Below are 15,940 nucleotides of genomic sequence, written 5' to 3'. Positions count from 1 at the left end.
GTGCCAAGCATGCAGTAGACATTCAAAATTTTCCTTGAGTGCATGAATGATTATAAAAGTCCAGAGGCTCTTCACTTTTAAGATGCATTTAATACTGAGTTACAATAATCATAATAAATTATGCTAGCTAATATTTATGGAGTGCCACCATATGCCAAGCACTATTTTTAGAGCTCTTGCATATATTACATCATTTAATCTTCATAACCATTTTATGAAGTACTTTTCTATCCTTTATTTATAGTTGAGGAAATTGAGGCACAGATAGGTTAGGGGACTTGCTAAGGCCTTATAAGTAATAAGTGATGAAGTTAGAATTTGAACCCAGGCCGCTAGACTCAGTTCCTTGTCTCCTAACCTTACACTTTACATTAGGAACGAAAGGCATTGGATTGACAACCTTGGAGTGCTATTGCGTAAGGCAAATAAGCAACAAACCAGAACTGTAACCCAGTGAAATATTAAAGAGATGATTTGATCCTCTGATCCCAGAAAAGATGTGTCATATTTTCTGCCCAAATAGTTTATATCTTTCACATTATTTACAGCTTCTTTTCTAATGGCTTTCCTTCTAATACATTGCGTATGTTCATTGCTTCTTTTTAAAGCTTTTCTGGAAACATCGCTTAGTTCATTTTAGGGAAGCTTTGAAAACATCAATCTGCCTTCTCAATACAACTAATTATTATTAATAACACAATTGCTAAAGAATTTATTTTTCAAATGAGAACTCAAAATAATGAACTGTCTCTTGTACAACTTCTCTGGCATAAATGATCATTTATCTTCAAAGAGAACAAATGAGTTTTCATGAAAGCAAATTTCCAAAATATACACGTGGGAAAGATGCCGTAGTCAAGGCTCAATGGCTTGCTGCTGCTGTTGAGCGTGGCCTCCTATGTGATGCTTTTCATCTTTTGTTTACTTTTGGTTTCAACTTGAACATTAATGATTTTTGTTTTTCCAGACTATTACAGAAAAACACAAACTAAATGTTCCTGAGACGATGACTGAGGTTCTTGATGTTTCTGATGAAGAGGGTAAGACTTCTATTCAATCTTCTATGACACCTGTCATGTTCTTACACAAGGGCAAGTCACCCTTTTTTTTTCAGAGACCAAGCTGGTTATGTGGATGGCAGAATCTTAACATTTAAAGTCACTTTTTCACCTTTGTTTCAATACATTTACTTTTGCCGTGGCAGCGGGGGCCAAGGAGCAGTTCTGATTAGTATATTTTTTTCTGGTATTATCTCTTTTTCCTAGCATTATAATTAATGGCTATTAAATAATATGACTGGAAAAGGGGAAAACCTGGAAACTGGCCATGTATTAAAATAGCTATATATTAACACAATTATTATTAAATATGTTTGAATTATGTTAAAAATCTTTTTTTATTCAAATGCCTTTAAGTAAAGACTTTAAAGTATATTCCATCAAGGAGTGTTCTTCTTCAGCCAAGAGAACTCTGTGTTCTGGTTGGTTCATAGGTACGGAATATATTTTAAGCCCAGAGGAAAAGAGCCTCAGAGAAGGTTTAAAAATAGTACAGCAGGAAGTAGTACAAATTCAACAGAAGAATGTATTATTTAAGTCAGAAAATATCCCCCCTATAATTTTGGAGTTGATAAAAAATGATCTCAGGCAATGGCTTCCTAAGTCCCGGGAAGTCTGCTTTCCTAAAAGGAGCAGTGGGGACTGTCTGGAGTGGGTGTGTGACATTGGGCCAGAGCTGGAGATGGGCCAATAGGGTGTCCGGCTCCCTATCTCTACTTCAACTAGAGTAGCTGACTTTTCTTCATTTTGTATTTTGAATTTCCATGTAATATTCCACTTGGACCAAAAAGAAAAAATTTGCTACTAAAAAATCATGAAAGTAGCACATACAATTTTTTAAAGCATTTTTTATGAGGAGATAGAAAAAAGAAAGAAAAAAACCACGCAACCAAGTTTCAATAGTGCAGCGAGTCATCCACTGTACATGATTGAAAAATTACTGTCATATATATACATGAAAATGTATGTTTGAAAAATTATTGCTATTAAGAATGGCACTAGGTTTAATACTAATTGCTTTTACAGAGAAATATTAAAGATGTTTCTTTAGGTTCTTCAAGATAAAATCATAAGATAAAACTTCACATTGAGATGTCCTTATTTAGAACCAACCTGTCGAATCACCTATTGGTAATAGGTATTGAGTTTTCTCAGCTTTTATAAGAATTTATGACAAGAATGAACAAATGTTGGATCAATGTATTATTTTTGAGTAAATTCAAAGGTATTCCCAAAGCCAGCAGTTCCAAATATTTAGTATAATTTTGTGTTCTATCTTGCCAACTAGTTCTCAGCATTCCTACATGCATATCGTATTTTGTTTTGTGGGATCATCTTTCTTATCTCTACTTGTATGTTGAACAGCTCTTAAACAGTTTGGTGACCACTTTATTGATGGGGAGGCACTTAGTGATTCAGGTACCCTTGGAGGAAATTTTTGGAGTGAAAACTTTTCTTTGCTTTTAATTTTTCTTAACTGGATAGAACAACTTGCTTAAATCTGTGTGCCTAACACTAATCTATTTCTTTTGAAATAGCATGTGTAATATGAGTGGAATTGTATATGTGTGCATTTGAGTGTGCAGATTTTATTAACTTAGAAGCTTAAAGTCATGAATTGTTTGTACTGTTAATGATTTTGCAACTATTATTGAGACCTGCTAACATAATTATAATCTAGTGAACATTATATAAATATTTTCCACAACTAGTATCTTTTCTTAGAATATAAATTTAGAGAAAAGTAATTCTTTTGTTAGTCGACACTGAGCTAGCATGAACATGATAATAACTAAGTTAGACCACTTGAAATAAATGCAGTTTATATCACCTTCTGGGTTGATGATATATTTTAGGTGTGATTAAAAATATATTAATAGTTATATGATTTTTAAATATAGCTAAGAATAGAAGTAAAGTAACATTTAAAAATTGTTTAGGGTGAATTTGGCATATAAGGAAAAATGAATAATGTAAGATATTTTATCTAGTAAGAAGTTTCCAAAGTACATGTGGTACCACTTTAAGCAACTGTATTACGTGAAAATTTAAATTTATAAATCAGATAAATTGAATAGTGATTATTTAATTTAAAAATAGCCCTTTATTTACAAAATAATTGCTGGGGAATTCTATTAGTTAATTCATTTAAAGTATTTAATATTGAGTTTATAAAAGAAATTTATACAAAATAGCCTCTCAGATCTGCCTATTGCATTAAATGAGATGAGTTATAACATTCTGTACTTTCATTATTTAAAATGTTATATATTAAATATTACTGGTGATAAGAATTCTTGGTTTGTGAAGAATATTGGTGAATGACCAAGATTATCTTTTGTGGTAAGAGAAGTCCATGTTTAGAAATAGCCAAAACTTAATAATATTTCTTTCCTAGAAGAAAATTCGAGTTGAATAATTTTCATGTAAAGGATCTGTTTGAGTATTGATAAGTAACTTTTTCATAGAAAGAATTAGTGTGAAGGAAATTGGCTGGTTGACATTGCCAATGCCAACCCTTTAATGTTTTGTGAAGTTAATATGTTTTTATGAAACCTGCTATCATCCACGTGGACAGAATGCAGCCACATGTGTTTGAAAATTATTAGCTAATCCCTGTTTTCTCTACAGTCTATTGTTTTATTAGTAGCAATAGTATGTCAATACCCAAAAAGAGTATTCAAACTCTTACCATTAAGAATGCCACTATGTTTAATACTAATAGCTTTTAAGGATATTAAAGACATTTCTTTAGGTTCTTCAAGATAAAATCATAAGGTAAGACTTTACATTGAGATATTCTTACACTGAGGTATCATATCAGGCTAACTTGCTGTATACATATTAAAGTAATCCACAATATCCACTCATGAATCCAATTAACAAATAATGAATGTGATGTTATTGTGTGGAAAGCTCTGTAACTGGTGCCACAGTGGAATCAAAGGTGAGCATGAGGCAGGCCTTAGGAGCCTATATAGAGAAATAATGTGTATATTAAAAGCAGCATAATGGAAGGCACTGTGTTGTCAGGTTTTCATATCCACTTGGGGAGATCAGGAGCTACATATACTTAAAACCGTCTCATGAACGTGCTGAGAAATGAGAGAGTAATAACCAGGTGCATAGATTTTAGGGATTAGATAAGGAACAGTATGGGAAAATCTTGAGATAGGAAAGTACAAGAGAGAGACACAGAGTGGCAGAATTCTCCAGTCATTCGATTTGCTGATGCATGAAAACATACCGGGCTCAGCTGTGGACTGTTTGAATTCTTTGCTGAAAAGTCTGGGAAACACAATACCTTAAAGATTTCAATTAACGATGAAAACATTTAAACCTGTTTTTACAAAGATTTAACCAGCAGTGGTACATAGAAGGAGTTTTTTGGGAAGAACCTGGAAGGAAGCAGAAATCTAAGAAAAGAGAAAGCATTTACGAAACCTCCATAATGCTAGGTACATGTCTCATTTAATCCTTGTACCATCCCTGTGACACAGGCTGTGGATATCGTTCCATATATATATATATATTTTCGGTTAAGGAAAGGCTTATTTTGGGGGAATGAGGCCTAGAGACATTAAGTAGTTTGTTCAATGGCACGCAGCTATTAAGTGGTGGGTGTGGAATCAAAACCTAGTATGAAAAGTATTGTAATAGCACAGCCATGATATAAATATCATCCTTATGGAAGAATATGGCAGTGAAATGCAAGGAAAAGACAGAAATGGGAATTCAGTCTAAGAGAATTATAGCATCCAGATTTAACCAAAGATGTGAAGGTAATCCACTAAGTCTTCGTAGGATCATGAGTTGATCCCTGTCTTCACTGACTCGGCTTCCCAGCCATAAATGATGAGGTGGGGCTTGGAGATTTTGGCATCTGTATAACCAAAATGCCTATAGAATTGTGACTTATGTATGCCTTATTCTCATGAATTCATGAGTGGGTGGCTTGTACATATATCTCTGCTAGTACTCTGGAATGACGTGTACTGGCAATCAAGAGAACTCCAGACTGGCTGAATGTTGGGATGAGATATAGGGGCGCCTTCTCCTTTGATACGCTCACTTCTGTTGTGAACACTTAACACTTAGTGGGGCTCTTCATCTCAGGTTTCAGCCCTTTTTCCATGTCTCAGCAGGAATAACACTTGCTTGAGAGGGAGTGGGTTCTGTAACGTTTCAGAGAATCTCCATGCCAGCATTGTGTGAGGTTGTCAGGAAGGGGAGCCATTCCACGTTTTTTTTTTGTTTTTGTTTTTTTGTTTTTGTTTTTTGTTTTTTTTGAGATGGAGTCTTGCTCTGTCACCCAGGCTGGAGTGCAGTGGTGTGATCTTAGCTCACTGCAACCTCCATCTCCCAGGTTCTCCTGCTTTTAGCCCCAGAGCAGCTGTGACTACAGGTGTGTGCCACCACGCTAATTTTGTTATTTTTAGTAGAGACTGGTTTTCACCATTTTGGTCAGGCTGCTCTCGAACTCCTGATCTCAGGTGACCCACCTGGCTTGGCCTCCCAAAGTGCTGGGATTACAGGCGTGAGCCACTGTGCCTGGCTGCCATTCCACTTTATTTAAGTTAGTCCCGTGCTGTTGTCACCTGTGTCCTACAGGGGTTAAATACACCACTCACTGTCACTGAGGAATCTGTGTTTTCCGGGTATCAAAACATCAATTGTACATAAAAAGCCTGCAGTACACTGATGCTTCACAGTTAGTAAAAAACAGTTTTCACAAAATTGTTTGGAAACATTGGACAATAAAACAACAAGAAAAAGCTAAGTCATTAACCTGGGAATCATCATTCTATTCAGTGAGTAAATAGGTAACAATCGGAAGGAAGTTATTCCAAGTGTAGGAAATAATAAAGAAATTCATTTTAGGTTTGTTCTATAATGTAAAAACTAAAGGTTGCTTTGGTTTTGTTTTGTTTTCACATTGAATAAGTAAGCTGAAACAAAGAAAGTATATAATGATTGTCTTAAAGCTGTCTGAGTTGTACAAAATTCTTTCCAAATCTAATGGCACTCTATTCAAACAAATAAGAGCTAAAGCTTTTAATCTGAATATTATTTTAAATCATCTTTTCTCTCCGTTTGGCTTGGGCAAGGAAGTAGTTGTGCTATTTGCTTATGTAGGGAATTTTCAAAGAGAAGCATATTGACAAGGGGATGGGTAAAGAAGATGGGTTCTGCTGTGGACATGCTAAATCTGAGATGCTTACAGAAAATTTAGATGGAGAAGTCCAGAAGGCAATTGCAATATAGACACAAAGTTCATGAGAGAGGTCTGGGACCAATACAGGTCTGTGTATAGTTAGTGGACCTCTAAGTCCATGTGATAATATGTTAAATAAGAAGAAGGGGCAGATGGAAAATATCAACATTTAAGAGAAGTAGAGACAGGGAAGAAAGACTCAGAAATGTAGGGGGAAGACCAGGAGAGATTTGTGTCAGAGAAATCAAGGAGAATAGTTTACCAAATAAGTCACTTCTCAGCCACTGATTAATTGCTGAAATTAGCAAACATCTGCTTGATAAGTTTAATTGTTAACAAAGAGGAGTCAGAATGTGAAATAAAGAAGGTCTAAGAGTTTGGGGAAGAAGCTACCATATTTCAGAGATCGCAGAAATATGGATATTTTATCCATGGAAGGGGAAAGACCTCCATAGAATCTGTAACAGAGGAGAGAAGGTTGAAGATGAAGCGCCTAGCAGACAAGGTATCTAGGAAGATGGGAGGGGATGAGGCTTTGGAGGCAGGGATGGGCCAGCTTTGCACTAGCAGAAATCTTCTCACCCACTAAGGGAAGCAAGAAAAGTATTTCAGGGGCTCATTAAATACATTTAAAGCTTTGATTTGTATGCAGAATTTTCCAGTTATAGACCAACCTGGGTAATTTTTTTCCAAGTGATTTTTCACATTCTGTTAATTTCTGCTTGCATTCACTTTCCATCTTTTACTGCTGGTATGTATTACTGAATAGCATGATTTATATACAACTAACTGTCTTTGAGAGAAATTTTATATAGCACTGACAAGATGAGTCCCCAGAGAGGTGACTTTCCAGCTAATGCCAACACTGGGATAGGATTTAGACACTGCTTTCAGCATTTAGGGACTTTGCTTCTTTGGGTCATTTCTCACTGAGACATAATCAAGACATTGGCTATATACCTAGGGCCACCATAGGTGTACATAAAAATGCTAAAAATTCACTTTAAGTGGCACTGAACCTAGCAGCTGTCTTAGGCAGATGGCATCATAACAAAACCATCAACATGCACAAAATAAGGGAGAACGTAAAGGACATTCACTCATGAACTCAGTGTAATCAGAGGTGGGTGGTTGTTTGTTTGTTTGTTTGTTTTTTGAGACAGGGTCTCACTCTGTTGCCCAGGCTGGAATGCAGTGGTGCGATCATGGCTCACTGTAGCCTCGACTTTCTGGGCTCAAGCAATTCTCCCACTTCAGCCTCCCAAGTAGCTGGGAATACAGGCACATGACACCATGTCCTGCTAATTTTTAAAAATTTTTAGTAGAGATGAGGTGTAGGTGTTGCCCAGGCTGGTTTCAATCTTCTGAGCTCAAGCAATCCTCCTGCCTCAGCCTCCCAAAGTGCCAGGATTACAGATGTGGACTACTGTACCTGACCAATCAGAGGCTTTAAATTTTTGTCTTGTCACCAGAGTCATAAAATTTTGATATATTTGATTAAAAATATACTCTTCAAATGTCCTTCTATCTTCTAATAAGATTCTATTCACACGAGAGAGGAAGGCTGGGTTCCTGTAGTTGATTGGCATGTTCTACCTGATCAAACACTGTGTCTTGCTCCTTCAGACACGGAGTCATTCCAGCCAGACTCTCTTCTTTTATCTTTACCTTTCTCACCTCTTCTTTCTTCACCCTTATAAACCTTCCTTACCCTACCAAGGTGTAACAAGAGGGAAAGATAGACGGGAGAAATAAGAAAATTTGAAATGTAGGCCCTATTTTGTTAAGGAGTTTTGTGCATTTTTAAGAACCAAGAAGTTAAAGCTTATTTTGAGTTGTGTTTATTCCCTGTGACCATCTTGGCTGCTGAGAGACCGCAGTGAGAACTGGCAAATTAGGAGAAGCAAGATGAAATGCAAAAGCAAACAGACTCTGAGGAGGGACAGGATGCTCGAACCTGAGTAGTATTCAGAATTTGGTGCTGGAGTTTTTGGGAGTAGGGGTGGGGTAGGAATCTGGGGGAAAGAAAGAGTATATAAGCAGACTTTTTTTTTTTTTTGAGGCGAGTCTCACTCTGTCACCCAGGCAGGAGTGCAGTGGTGCAATCTCGGCTCACTGCAACCTCCACCTCCTGGGTTCAAGCAATTCTCCTGCGTCAGCCTCCCAAATAACTGGGACTATAGGCATGTGCCACCACACCCGGCTAATTTTTGTATTTTTAGTAGAGATGGGGTTTCACTATATTGGTCAGGCTGGTCTCCAACTGCTGACCTCAAGTGATCCACCTGCCTCGGCCTCCCAAAGGGTTGGGATTACAGGCCTGAGCCACTGCAGCCAGCCAACTTTTGGTTTTTAAATAATCTTTTTGGGTTTTTGCAAGGGATCCATAATATGCAGCTTGCACTGTGCTTGTATTATGTGACAGATTCTGTATTCAACCATCCCCTTCACCTTTTCATGAAAAAGAATAGATGTAGTCTCCTGAAATGTTAATAAAACTAATATTTTTTTCTGAAAGTACTGTAGGCTTAATCCTAAAGCAGACTATGCCTATGTTTTGATAAATCTATAATTAGAATTCATCTTAGAAGTTTTTTCTCCTAGAAGTAAACAACAAGGGATATCCAAACTTAATATTAAAAGAATTAAAATTCAAGTGATTACTTCTTCTTGGTAAGTGCTAAGAAAATGAATCAAATGTTATTTCTCTAAGTTTTAGCACTGTATAGTTGTTTGCTGGTGTTCTGTGTTCTAGTGTGCAGTGCAGTTTCATCAATATCAAGGCAATGATGTTGATGCATTTCACAGTCATGATCATATTTTGTAGATGACATACATTCAGCAAATAATCCTGCTTCTTCCTCTGATTGTTTCAAGGTGATGACACAATGACTGGTGATGGGGGAGAATACCTTAGGCCTGAGGACCTAAAAGAACTGGGTGATGACTCACTACCCAGCAGTCAGTTCCTGGATGGTATGAATTACCTGCGATACAGCTTGGAGGGAGGACGATCTGACAGGTATCTTGTAAAGCTTATACTTGATGTCAGCCAGAAATATCTGCAACATATTTTTTATGATGATGATAAAAATGTAGATGCAATTATTGAGCATTTAATAGGTACCTTATTAATCTCAGCATTTAGAATGTTATGTTATTTAATTGTCTAACAACTTTAAGATATGGCCATTTAAAGAACAGAAAACTGAGGCCTAGAGAGATCAAATAACTTGGTAAAATCAAACAACTAGTAAGAAGCAAAACCATCATAAATAAGAACTCTCATCATTTAAATGTGGCGTTTTTCATCACTGGCCACTTTTTTCTCAAATTAAAAGAACAATTTTGCCTTATAGACATACTGAGCGGCATCACAGACACTTTGAATACTCTCCTGCCCCCACTTTTTTGTTAGGAACATAGTTTCTGTGAATAAAATATGTTGTGCGGCTGAATTAAAAAGAAATACATTCAGACATGGAAACCATCAGCTGGAAACCATCATTCTCAGCAAACTATCACAAGAACAGAAAACCAAACACTGCATGTTCTCACTCATAGGTGGGAATTGAACAATGAGATCACTTGGACATGGGAAGGGAAACATCACACACCGGGGCCAATTATGGGGAGGCGGGGAGGGATGGCATTGGGAGTTATACCTGATGTAAATGATGAGTTGATGGGTGCTGACAAGTTGATGGGTGCAGCACACCAACATGGCACATGTATACATATGTAACAAACCTGCACGTTGTGCACATGTACCCTAGAACTTAAAGTATAATAATAAAAATAAATAAATAAATAAAGTTTTATTGAAATACAAAAAAAAAAAAAATACATTCAGAACAAAACTGCCTGGAACTGACTTTTCATGAAAAAGAATCCGAACAGAATCCCACGAGAGCCTGGATACAAGAAACAATCGGAGCAAAATCTGAGGGAGCCTAGCGTTGATAGACAAATCCGGGAGGTTTATATAATATTCTGAGATATATAATCAGTGTTACTTTTTGTTATTATTAACTAGTACAACTGGCACTTTTTTGTGTGTGCAAGTTAGGTAATGACATTCTGTGGTTCCTCATCGAAAGTATGACTGATAAGTTAGGCTTGAATGTGGATGTCATAGCTGGGTGCAGTGGCACATACCTGTAGTCTCAGCTACTTGGGAGGCTGAGGTTGGAAGATCACTTGAGGCCCAGAATTCAAGTCCAGCCTGGGTAACATAGCAAGACACTCTCTTAAGACAAAAAAAAAAAAAAAAGAGTAAGTTTGTCCATGTAGTATAATGTGTTCTGCTAACCAGTAATCTCAGGTTTATAGTTTTAAAGTTGGTACTATTGTAAGCTATTTTATGAATATCCAGCATAGAGTCTAAGAAATAAATACCTTAAAGAGTAATGAAGTCTAAGTGCATAATTAGCAAAAACAAACTTTTCTTGGGCTTTTTCCTTGAGCACCAATGCCCTCTTCCACTATCTTTTTTTTTCTTTAGCAAGATAGGCTTGCTAACTTCATAGCCTGATGAGATGGGAGAGGACATAAGCTAGTGGTACACATAGAGTGCCACTGAAGCCCTGAGGCTCTAGCTTCCTGGAGCAGATGAAACCAAACTGAGACCAAATGATGAGTAACAATGATGAGGAAACGTGGGGAGGGCGTTTGAAGCCTTAACAAGGTCTTGAGCAAAGGCTCGCAGGGTGTATGAGAAAAAAGGGAGTGCAGTGTTGCTGGAGTGTAAGTGTGGAGGACGGGAATTATATTTGCATAGCAGGTGGATCCTTCTGCCAGTGAGAAAGAGGATGAATTTTAAAGGAGAGTTTCAAAGGGCTAAACCTGGAGATTGCAACCATTCTGAGAAGCAATTGTGCTTGTATTAACTGCAGGTGTCATGAGAGGACTAGCACTCTAACCTTGGTGATAGTCATGGAGAGAATTTCAGAAATAAAAAATTTGAGAGCTTTTTGAGACATGTGTAGGAGGCAAAACTAGTCAGATTTCATGATGAATTTCACGAGTTAGGTGAAGAAGGGGAAGGAGATTAAATTGACTCCTTGGCTTCAATAACTCAGATAAAGGGTGCTCCCAGAAGGAGGAACCCCTCTGGAGTTCCATAAGCTGTCTTGATACACTGGTAGATTTAGACTTTATACTCTGAGATTCTTAAAGATTTCAAATTTGAATAAAGTATAATGTTTATGGCATTGTACAAATTAATGATAATCTATGAATAGTCATATTACTGTCAACAATAAAGCTTCTGTTTTTAGCATGGTCTCCCTTATTAAGAATAAGTACTTGATTTGATCTGTTTTTCTTCTTTCAAAGTACTTAGATTGAGGAAGAATTTAGAATAATACTTTCTATAAAACAGGATGGATGGCTTGAATACTCCTACTTAAACTCAATACTTTTCAGCACATAAGATCAGGGGACATGAAGCAAACAAGATATACTGTGTTCTCCAGGTCTCCACTTGCGTTTCTAGATCACTAGATGTAGTCACCATTTCCAAAATAGAATTACAGGCAGCATCTCATTTTCATGGTCTTCTTCTTTTATTTTTAATTTTGCTTAGGCAGTTCAATATAAGTTACCTTTTCTCAGTGACCATTTTTTCCTTTGCACTATTTCTTTATTTGAATTGCTTTCACTAGCACCATGCCCAGGTAGGTATTAACAGAGCATGGAAACAAGCCCTTCCTAGATTTATCCACATTTCCCTGCTCACTGCTCAACCTGCGTGTGTGTGTTGCCAGGGGGTGCTTATGTTCTAGAATTATGGATTTATTCTAAAATAAATATTTTTATATATTAAACTGAATAACTAGCTGAGCTAGAAGAGTTGAATATATTACTAAAATGAAAATCTGTGACATGACCCAAGAATGGCTTTGTTTCAACAATCACAGCTACACCTGTGGTTGATAACACATTAGCGCGGCTTCCCCCAGACAACCCCAATTAGCCTATGTGTAGTTGGAGAAGATAGAAAAAATATTCTGATGCCTAAAATATGTAGAGATATGGAAGAATTCAAATACATACAATTTAATGTACATTAAATACAAATACAACCAAGTTATGATTAGTTGGATTTTGTGTCTGTTTTATTGCAGCTTACAAATTAAAAATGCTTTCCAAATTCGATGTAAAATACTAAATAACAACGAACCACAGAGGCTTCTTCATATTTTAAAGTAAATTTATTGAAAATTGTGGATTTCTACTTGTTCAGTAAAGTTTGCCACTCCATTAATTGAATGTTTAATAAATACAGTTTACCAAGATAGTAATTATTATACTTTTCAATAAAATTACACTTTCATACCACCTGTTATGTTTCCATAAAGCAGTTGTACCATAGTAAAATAAAAAGTATAAGTTAAGACCATAACAAAACCCCTAGCACATCCCCTAGTTGAACAGCAAGTAAAACTTTACACTTCTATGGCTATGTTATTATACATTTATTAACTGAATAGCAGAACCCTTGACTTAATGAAAAATTGGCAACTGTATTGGAAAATATTTAAACTTGTTTTTAATGTCTTAAATCAGAGTGAACAATTTCTGATCCAAGGGCTTAAATTATTCCAGACCTTTGTCATGCCAGTTATATTTTAGTGAGAATAATAATTCAGTTATTATTACTTTAGAGAGAATTTTTTTTAGAGAGAATAACTTCTCCGGTGTTGGAATAGTCCATCTTTATTTCATTTAAGTAGATTATACGACATCATTTTTTGGAAAGCAGTTAGAAATGATACACATTGATTAAACAACCAATTAGTATTTCAGAAGGCATAAATAAGTAGAGGAAGCTAGAATACAACTCATAGAAAGGTAGAGACACTCCGATATATGGTTTTGATTTATTCATTGTTGCTTCCTCTCTCTGTCCAACTTTTCTCACTCTCTGTGTACATATCCTAATATCTTTCTCTCTCTAATCAATTTTTTGTGGTTATATATCACTTTGTCTCCTTCTTTCTCTTCTTCTCCCTCTGTATTTCTTTCCTGTCGGGGTTTTAGGAAAGATTAAAAAAACACCAACACCTCTCTATTCCTCTCAGTACAAAACCAATTGAGAGATAGACTCAGGTATCAACTAAATTGATATCAGATTTTCACTTGTATGACTGATATACTGATTGCAAAGTGTGACTCTACTTTCATAGCCCAGTGGGTTCTTTAATACCACATTCCTGAAATAGAGTTGTCTACTTAGCCATAGTCACTCCTTGAGAATGGCAGTTGAGACCTGATTCATTCTTTCAAAGCTTAGACCTTTGCAATCTGGCAGCCACGTCACAAGGTTTTATTTGAGGTACCATTATTTACCATTCAGTTTGTTCTCATTCAAGCTAGATTTTCATTTTCCCTTTGAGACCGGTGTTTCTGCTATTCCAGAAAACAGTTGAGCCCATAGACAAGCCATATTAGAAATAGAACAGGTTGGCTCCTCTACTATTTTCCCTTCGTTGGCCAAATTCAAAACAAAATAAAGGTGAATAGAATTTAAGAGTTGCTGATCTAGTGCCACCTGGTACAAAACACATCCAAGTGGATCTTAGCTATCTTTGTGATTTACAGCAGGAAAAAAAATAATCGATTCCACCGAGACAAGCTTTTGCTGAGATAACTTTTCCCAATAATCTAAACCCCCATCAAAAGCTAAATGTAAAGCCATCTGTAATATAAGTAGCCTCCAAATGCTGGAGCTAAAACTCTTGATGAAATTTCTAAGGCTCTGTCAAGAGCCTCAATCTTCTCCAAGAGTCTACATAACATAAAATAGTTAATTCTCAAGTTATATTTAGATTTTGTTTTATTGTAAACACAGATTTATATATGTATAAACACAAGGATCAGACAACCAACTCTTTTTATATACCCAATACTTAAAGGGTATTGTCATTTACCCTTTAAGACTTTTTTTTGGAATATACCTACATGTAAAATAAGAAGGAGGAGGTCCTGGATTACTATGAATTACCTGCAAAGTGATGATTTCCTCAAAGACAATTGATGCGGTCTATATTGACACCTCGTAGATAGGATAGTACATGGTTTACAAAATTAAATATACTTGCAAAATGAAGATTGTTTATACTAATAAATATGCTAATTTAACATTTAGTCCATAATTCTATAGTGCTTCACTGGCCAAACACCTACTAGCTAAAAGTAAATGAAAGTTTGCTTTTATAAATATTGTGAAAGCTTGCATATCTCTTTTTTTCCCTTATGGGCTTTGGGCTAATACATTGAACACAGATCTTTAATACTTGAACTACAGTGTATAAAATATAACTTATTTAAGATATCAATCTGTCATCTGATTTTACAAAGTGATTTAAAAGGAATGAGATTGCATCTATGCAAATGTCAAGTTTTACCTGTTACATTTGAGTATGTAATTTAGAACTTTGAAATTCAGATTTTTCGAAAATGTAATGCACGGTTTATCAAGGCCTAAATCCCATTTTGAAGCCAAACCTCATTTTTGGTCAGTGGCCATTGGCAATTTGTCTTTGTGCTGGCAGGTGTGTCTGTGTTCTGAGCTGGAGCTTAGAAACGGTTTCTTGTGCTCATGCATCTCATCACCACAGCAACCAACACTCTGGTGCCTCACTCACCACACACAGGACATGCAAAGGGGACAGTGCCCTCGTTTGAAATAATAGCATTGTTGGAGTCACCAGAGACAAACAAGAGGAACTCCACTTCCGCAGGAAGCATGCATCTGGCCACAGTTCATTTCACTCTGTACCTTCCAGGGGAATGCACCAACATTCAGTCATTCACAGTTTAGAGAGGAGAAGAAAGAGGCATGGAGAGAGAATGGAAAATAATGAGCGAAAATGAAACTGGGCTTTCATTTTGTTCTTCTCTCTGAGGGCTGTCTACTTTCCTCGAATATTTTTCTTAGTTGCAGGGAGATTAACATTTAACACAGATTTAAGCAATCTATCCTGGAATTATTTCCTGTGTGAATTTCTTGTACTGGCAGTAATAAACTACAATTGCTGGTTTCAAACATTTCTGGGAAGAAAATGAATCAGATTAGGAGTATCAGATTTTAACTTCTGGATTCCCTTGTGCTCTTGCCATTGAGCGGTAGGAGCCTGTCAAAGGATGTGTTAGTTCAGCTGTTGGACAAAAAGGTAGGACAACACAGAGACTTGTGTCCCCCTGGAAGTTGCGCTGTTAGCTAATAGCACGCTTTTTTCACTCTCCTGCTCGGCTCATCATTTTGTCATCCCAACCCTACTACCGCTGTTGGTATATGCCATGGCCTCCTGCCAACCTACCAGCCTTCGATCCTTCAGTTCCGACAGGTCTCACACTCTGAGCCATGCCTCCTACCTGAGGGACAGTGCCGTGATGGATGACTCAGTTGTGATTCCCAGTCACCAGGTATGTGACATTTTGCCTTCATGTCTTTGCTTTCTGGAGAGCTTTTTAACATTATTGGATGCTAGAAATGGCCTGAGAAAGTTTTTAATCCCCCTCAAATCATTCTTAATTCAATTGACAAGCTAGCATAAGAGATTTGAAGGTTTTCCTAAAACATGAAAAATGTTCACTAGATTTTTTCAATGAGCAGTGTTTTTCTGAAAAAGCATACTGCTTATTTCTTCAGCTATATTGA

The 15,940-nt window shown here is 36.6% G+C and overlaps 1 protein-coding gene across 41 annotated transcripts in view; it reads left to right on the top strand.

Moving 5' to 3' along the window:
* The window catches only part of ANK2 (ankyrin 2), a 695,484-nt gene that overhangs the window by 613,208 nt on the left and 66,336 nt on the right, over positions 1 to 15,940 (top strand). For 35 of the 41 annotated variants that reach the window (XM_050792405.1, XM_050792409.1, XM_050792407.1 and 32 more), the window contains 3 exons: positions 968 to 1,040; positions 9,151 to 9,295; positions 15,603 to 15,705. In XM_050792405.1, coding sequence (XP_050648362.1) covers positions 968 to 1,040; positions 9,151 to 9,295; positions 15,603 to 15,705 — 321 coding nt within the window. Of the gene's footprint in view, positions 1 to 967; positions 1,041 to 2,423; positions 2,478 to 9,150; positions 9,296 to 15,602; positions 15,706 to 15,940 lie in introns of all 41 variants that reach the window. The other 6 variants (XM_050792371.1, XM_050792373.1, XM_050792370.1 and 3 more) reach the window with 2 other exon arrangements.

This window comes from Macaca thibetana, chromosome 5 (assembly GCF_024542745.1).
Source record: "Macaca thibetana thibetana isolate TM-01 chromosome 5, ASM2454274v1, whole genome shotgun sequence".
NCBI classification, from domain to species: domain Eukaryota; kingdom Metazoa; phylum Chordata; class Mammalia; order Primates; family Cercopithecidae; genus Macaca; species Macaca thibetana.
This window is presented reverse-complemented; position numbering and strand designations above follow the sequence as displayed.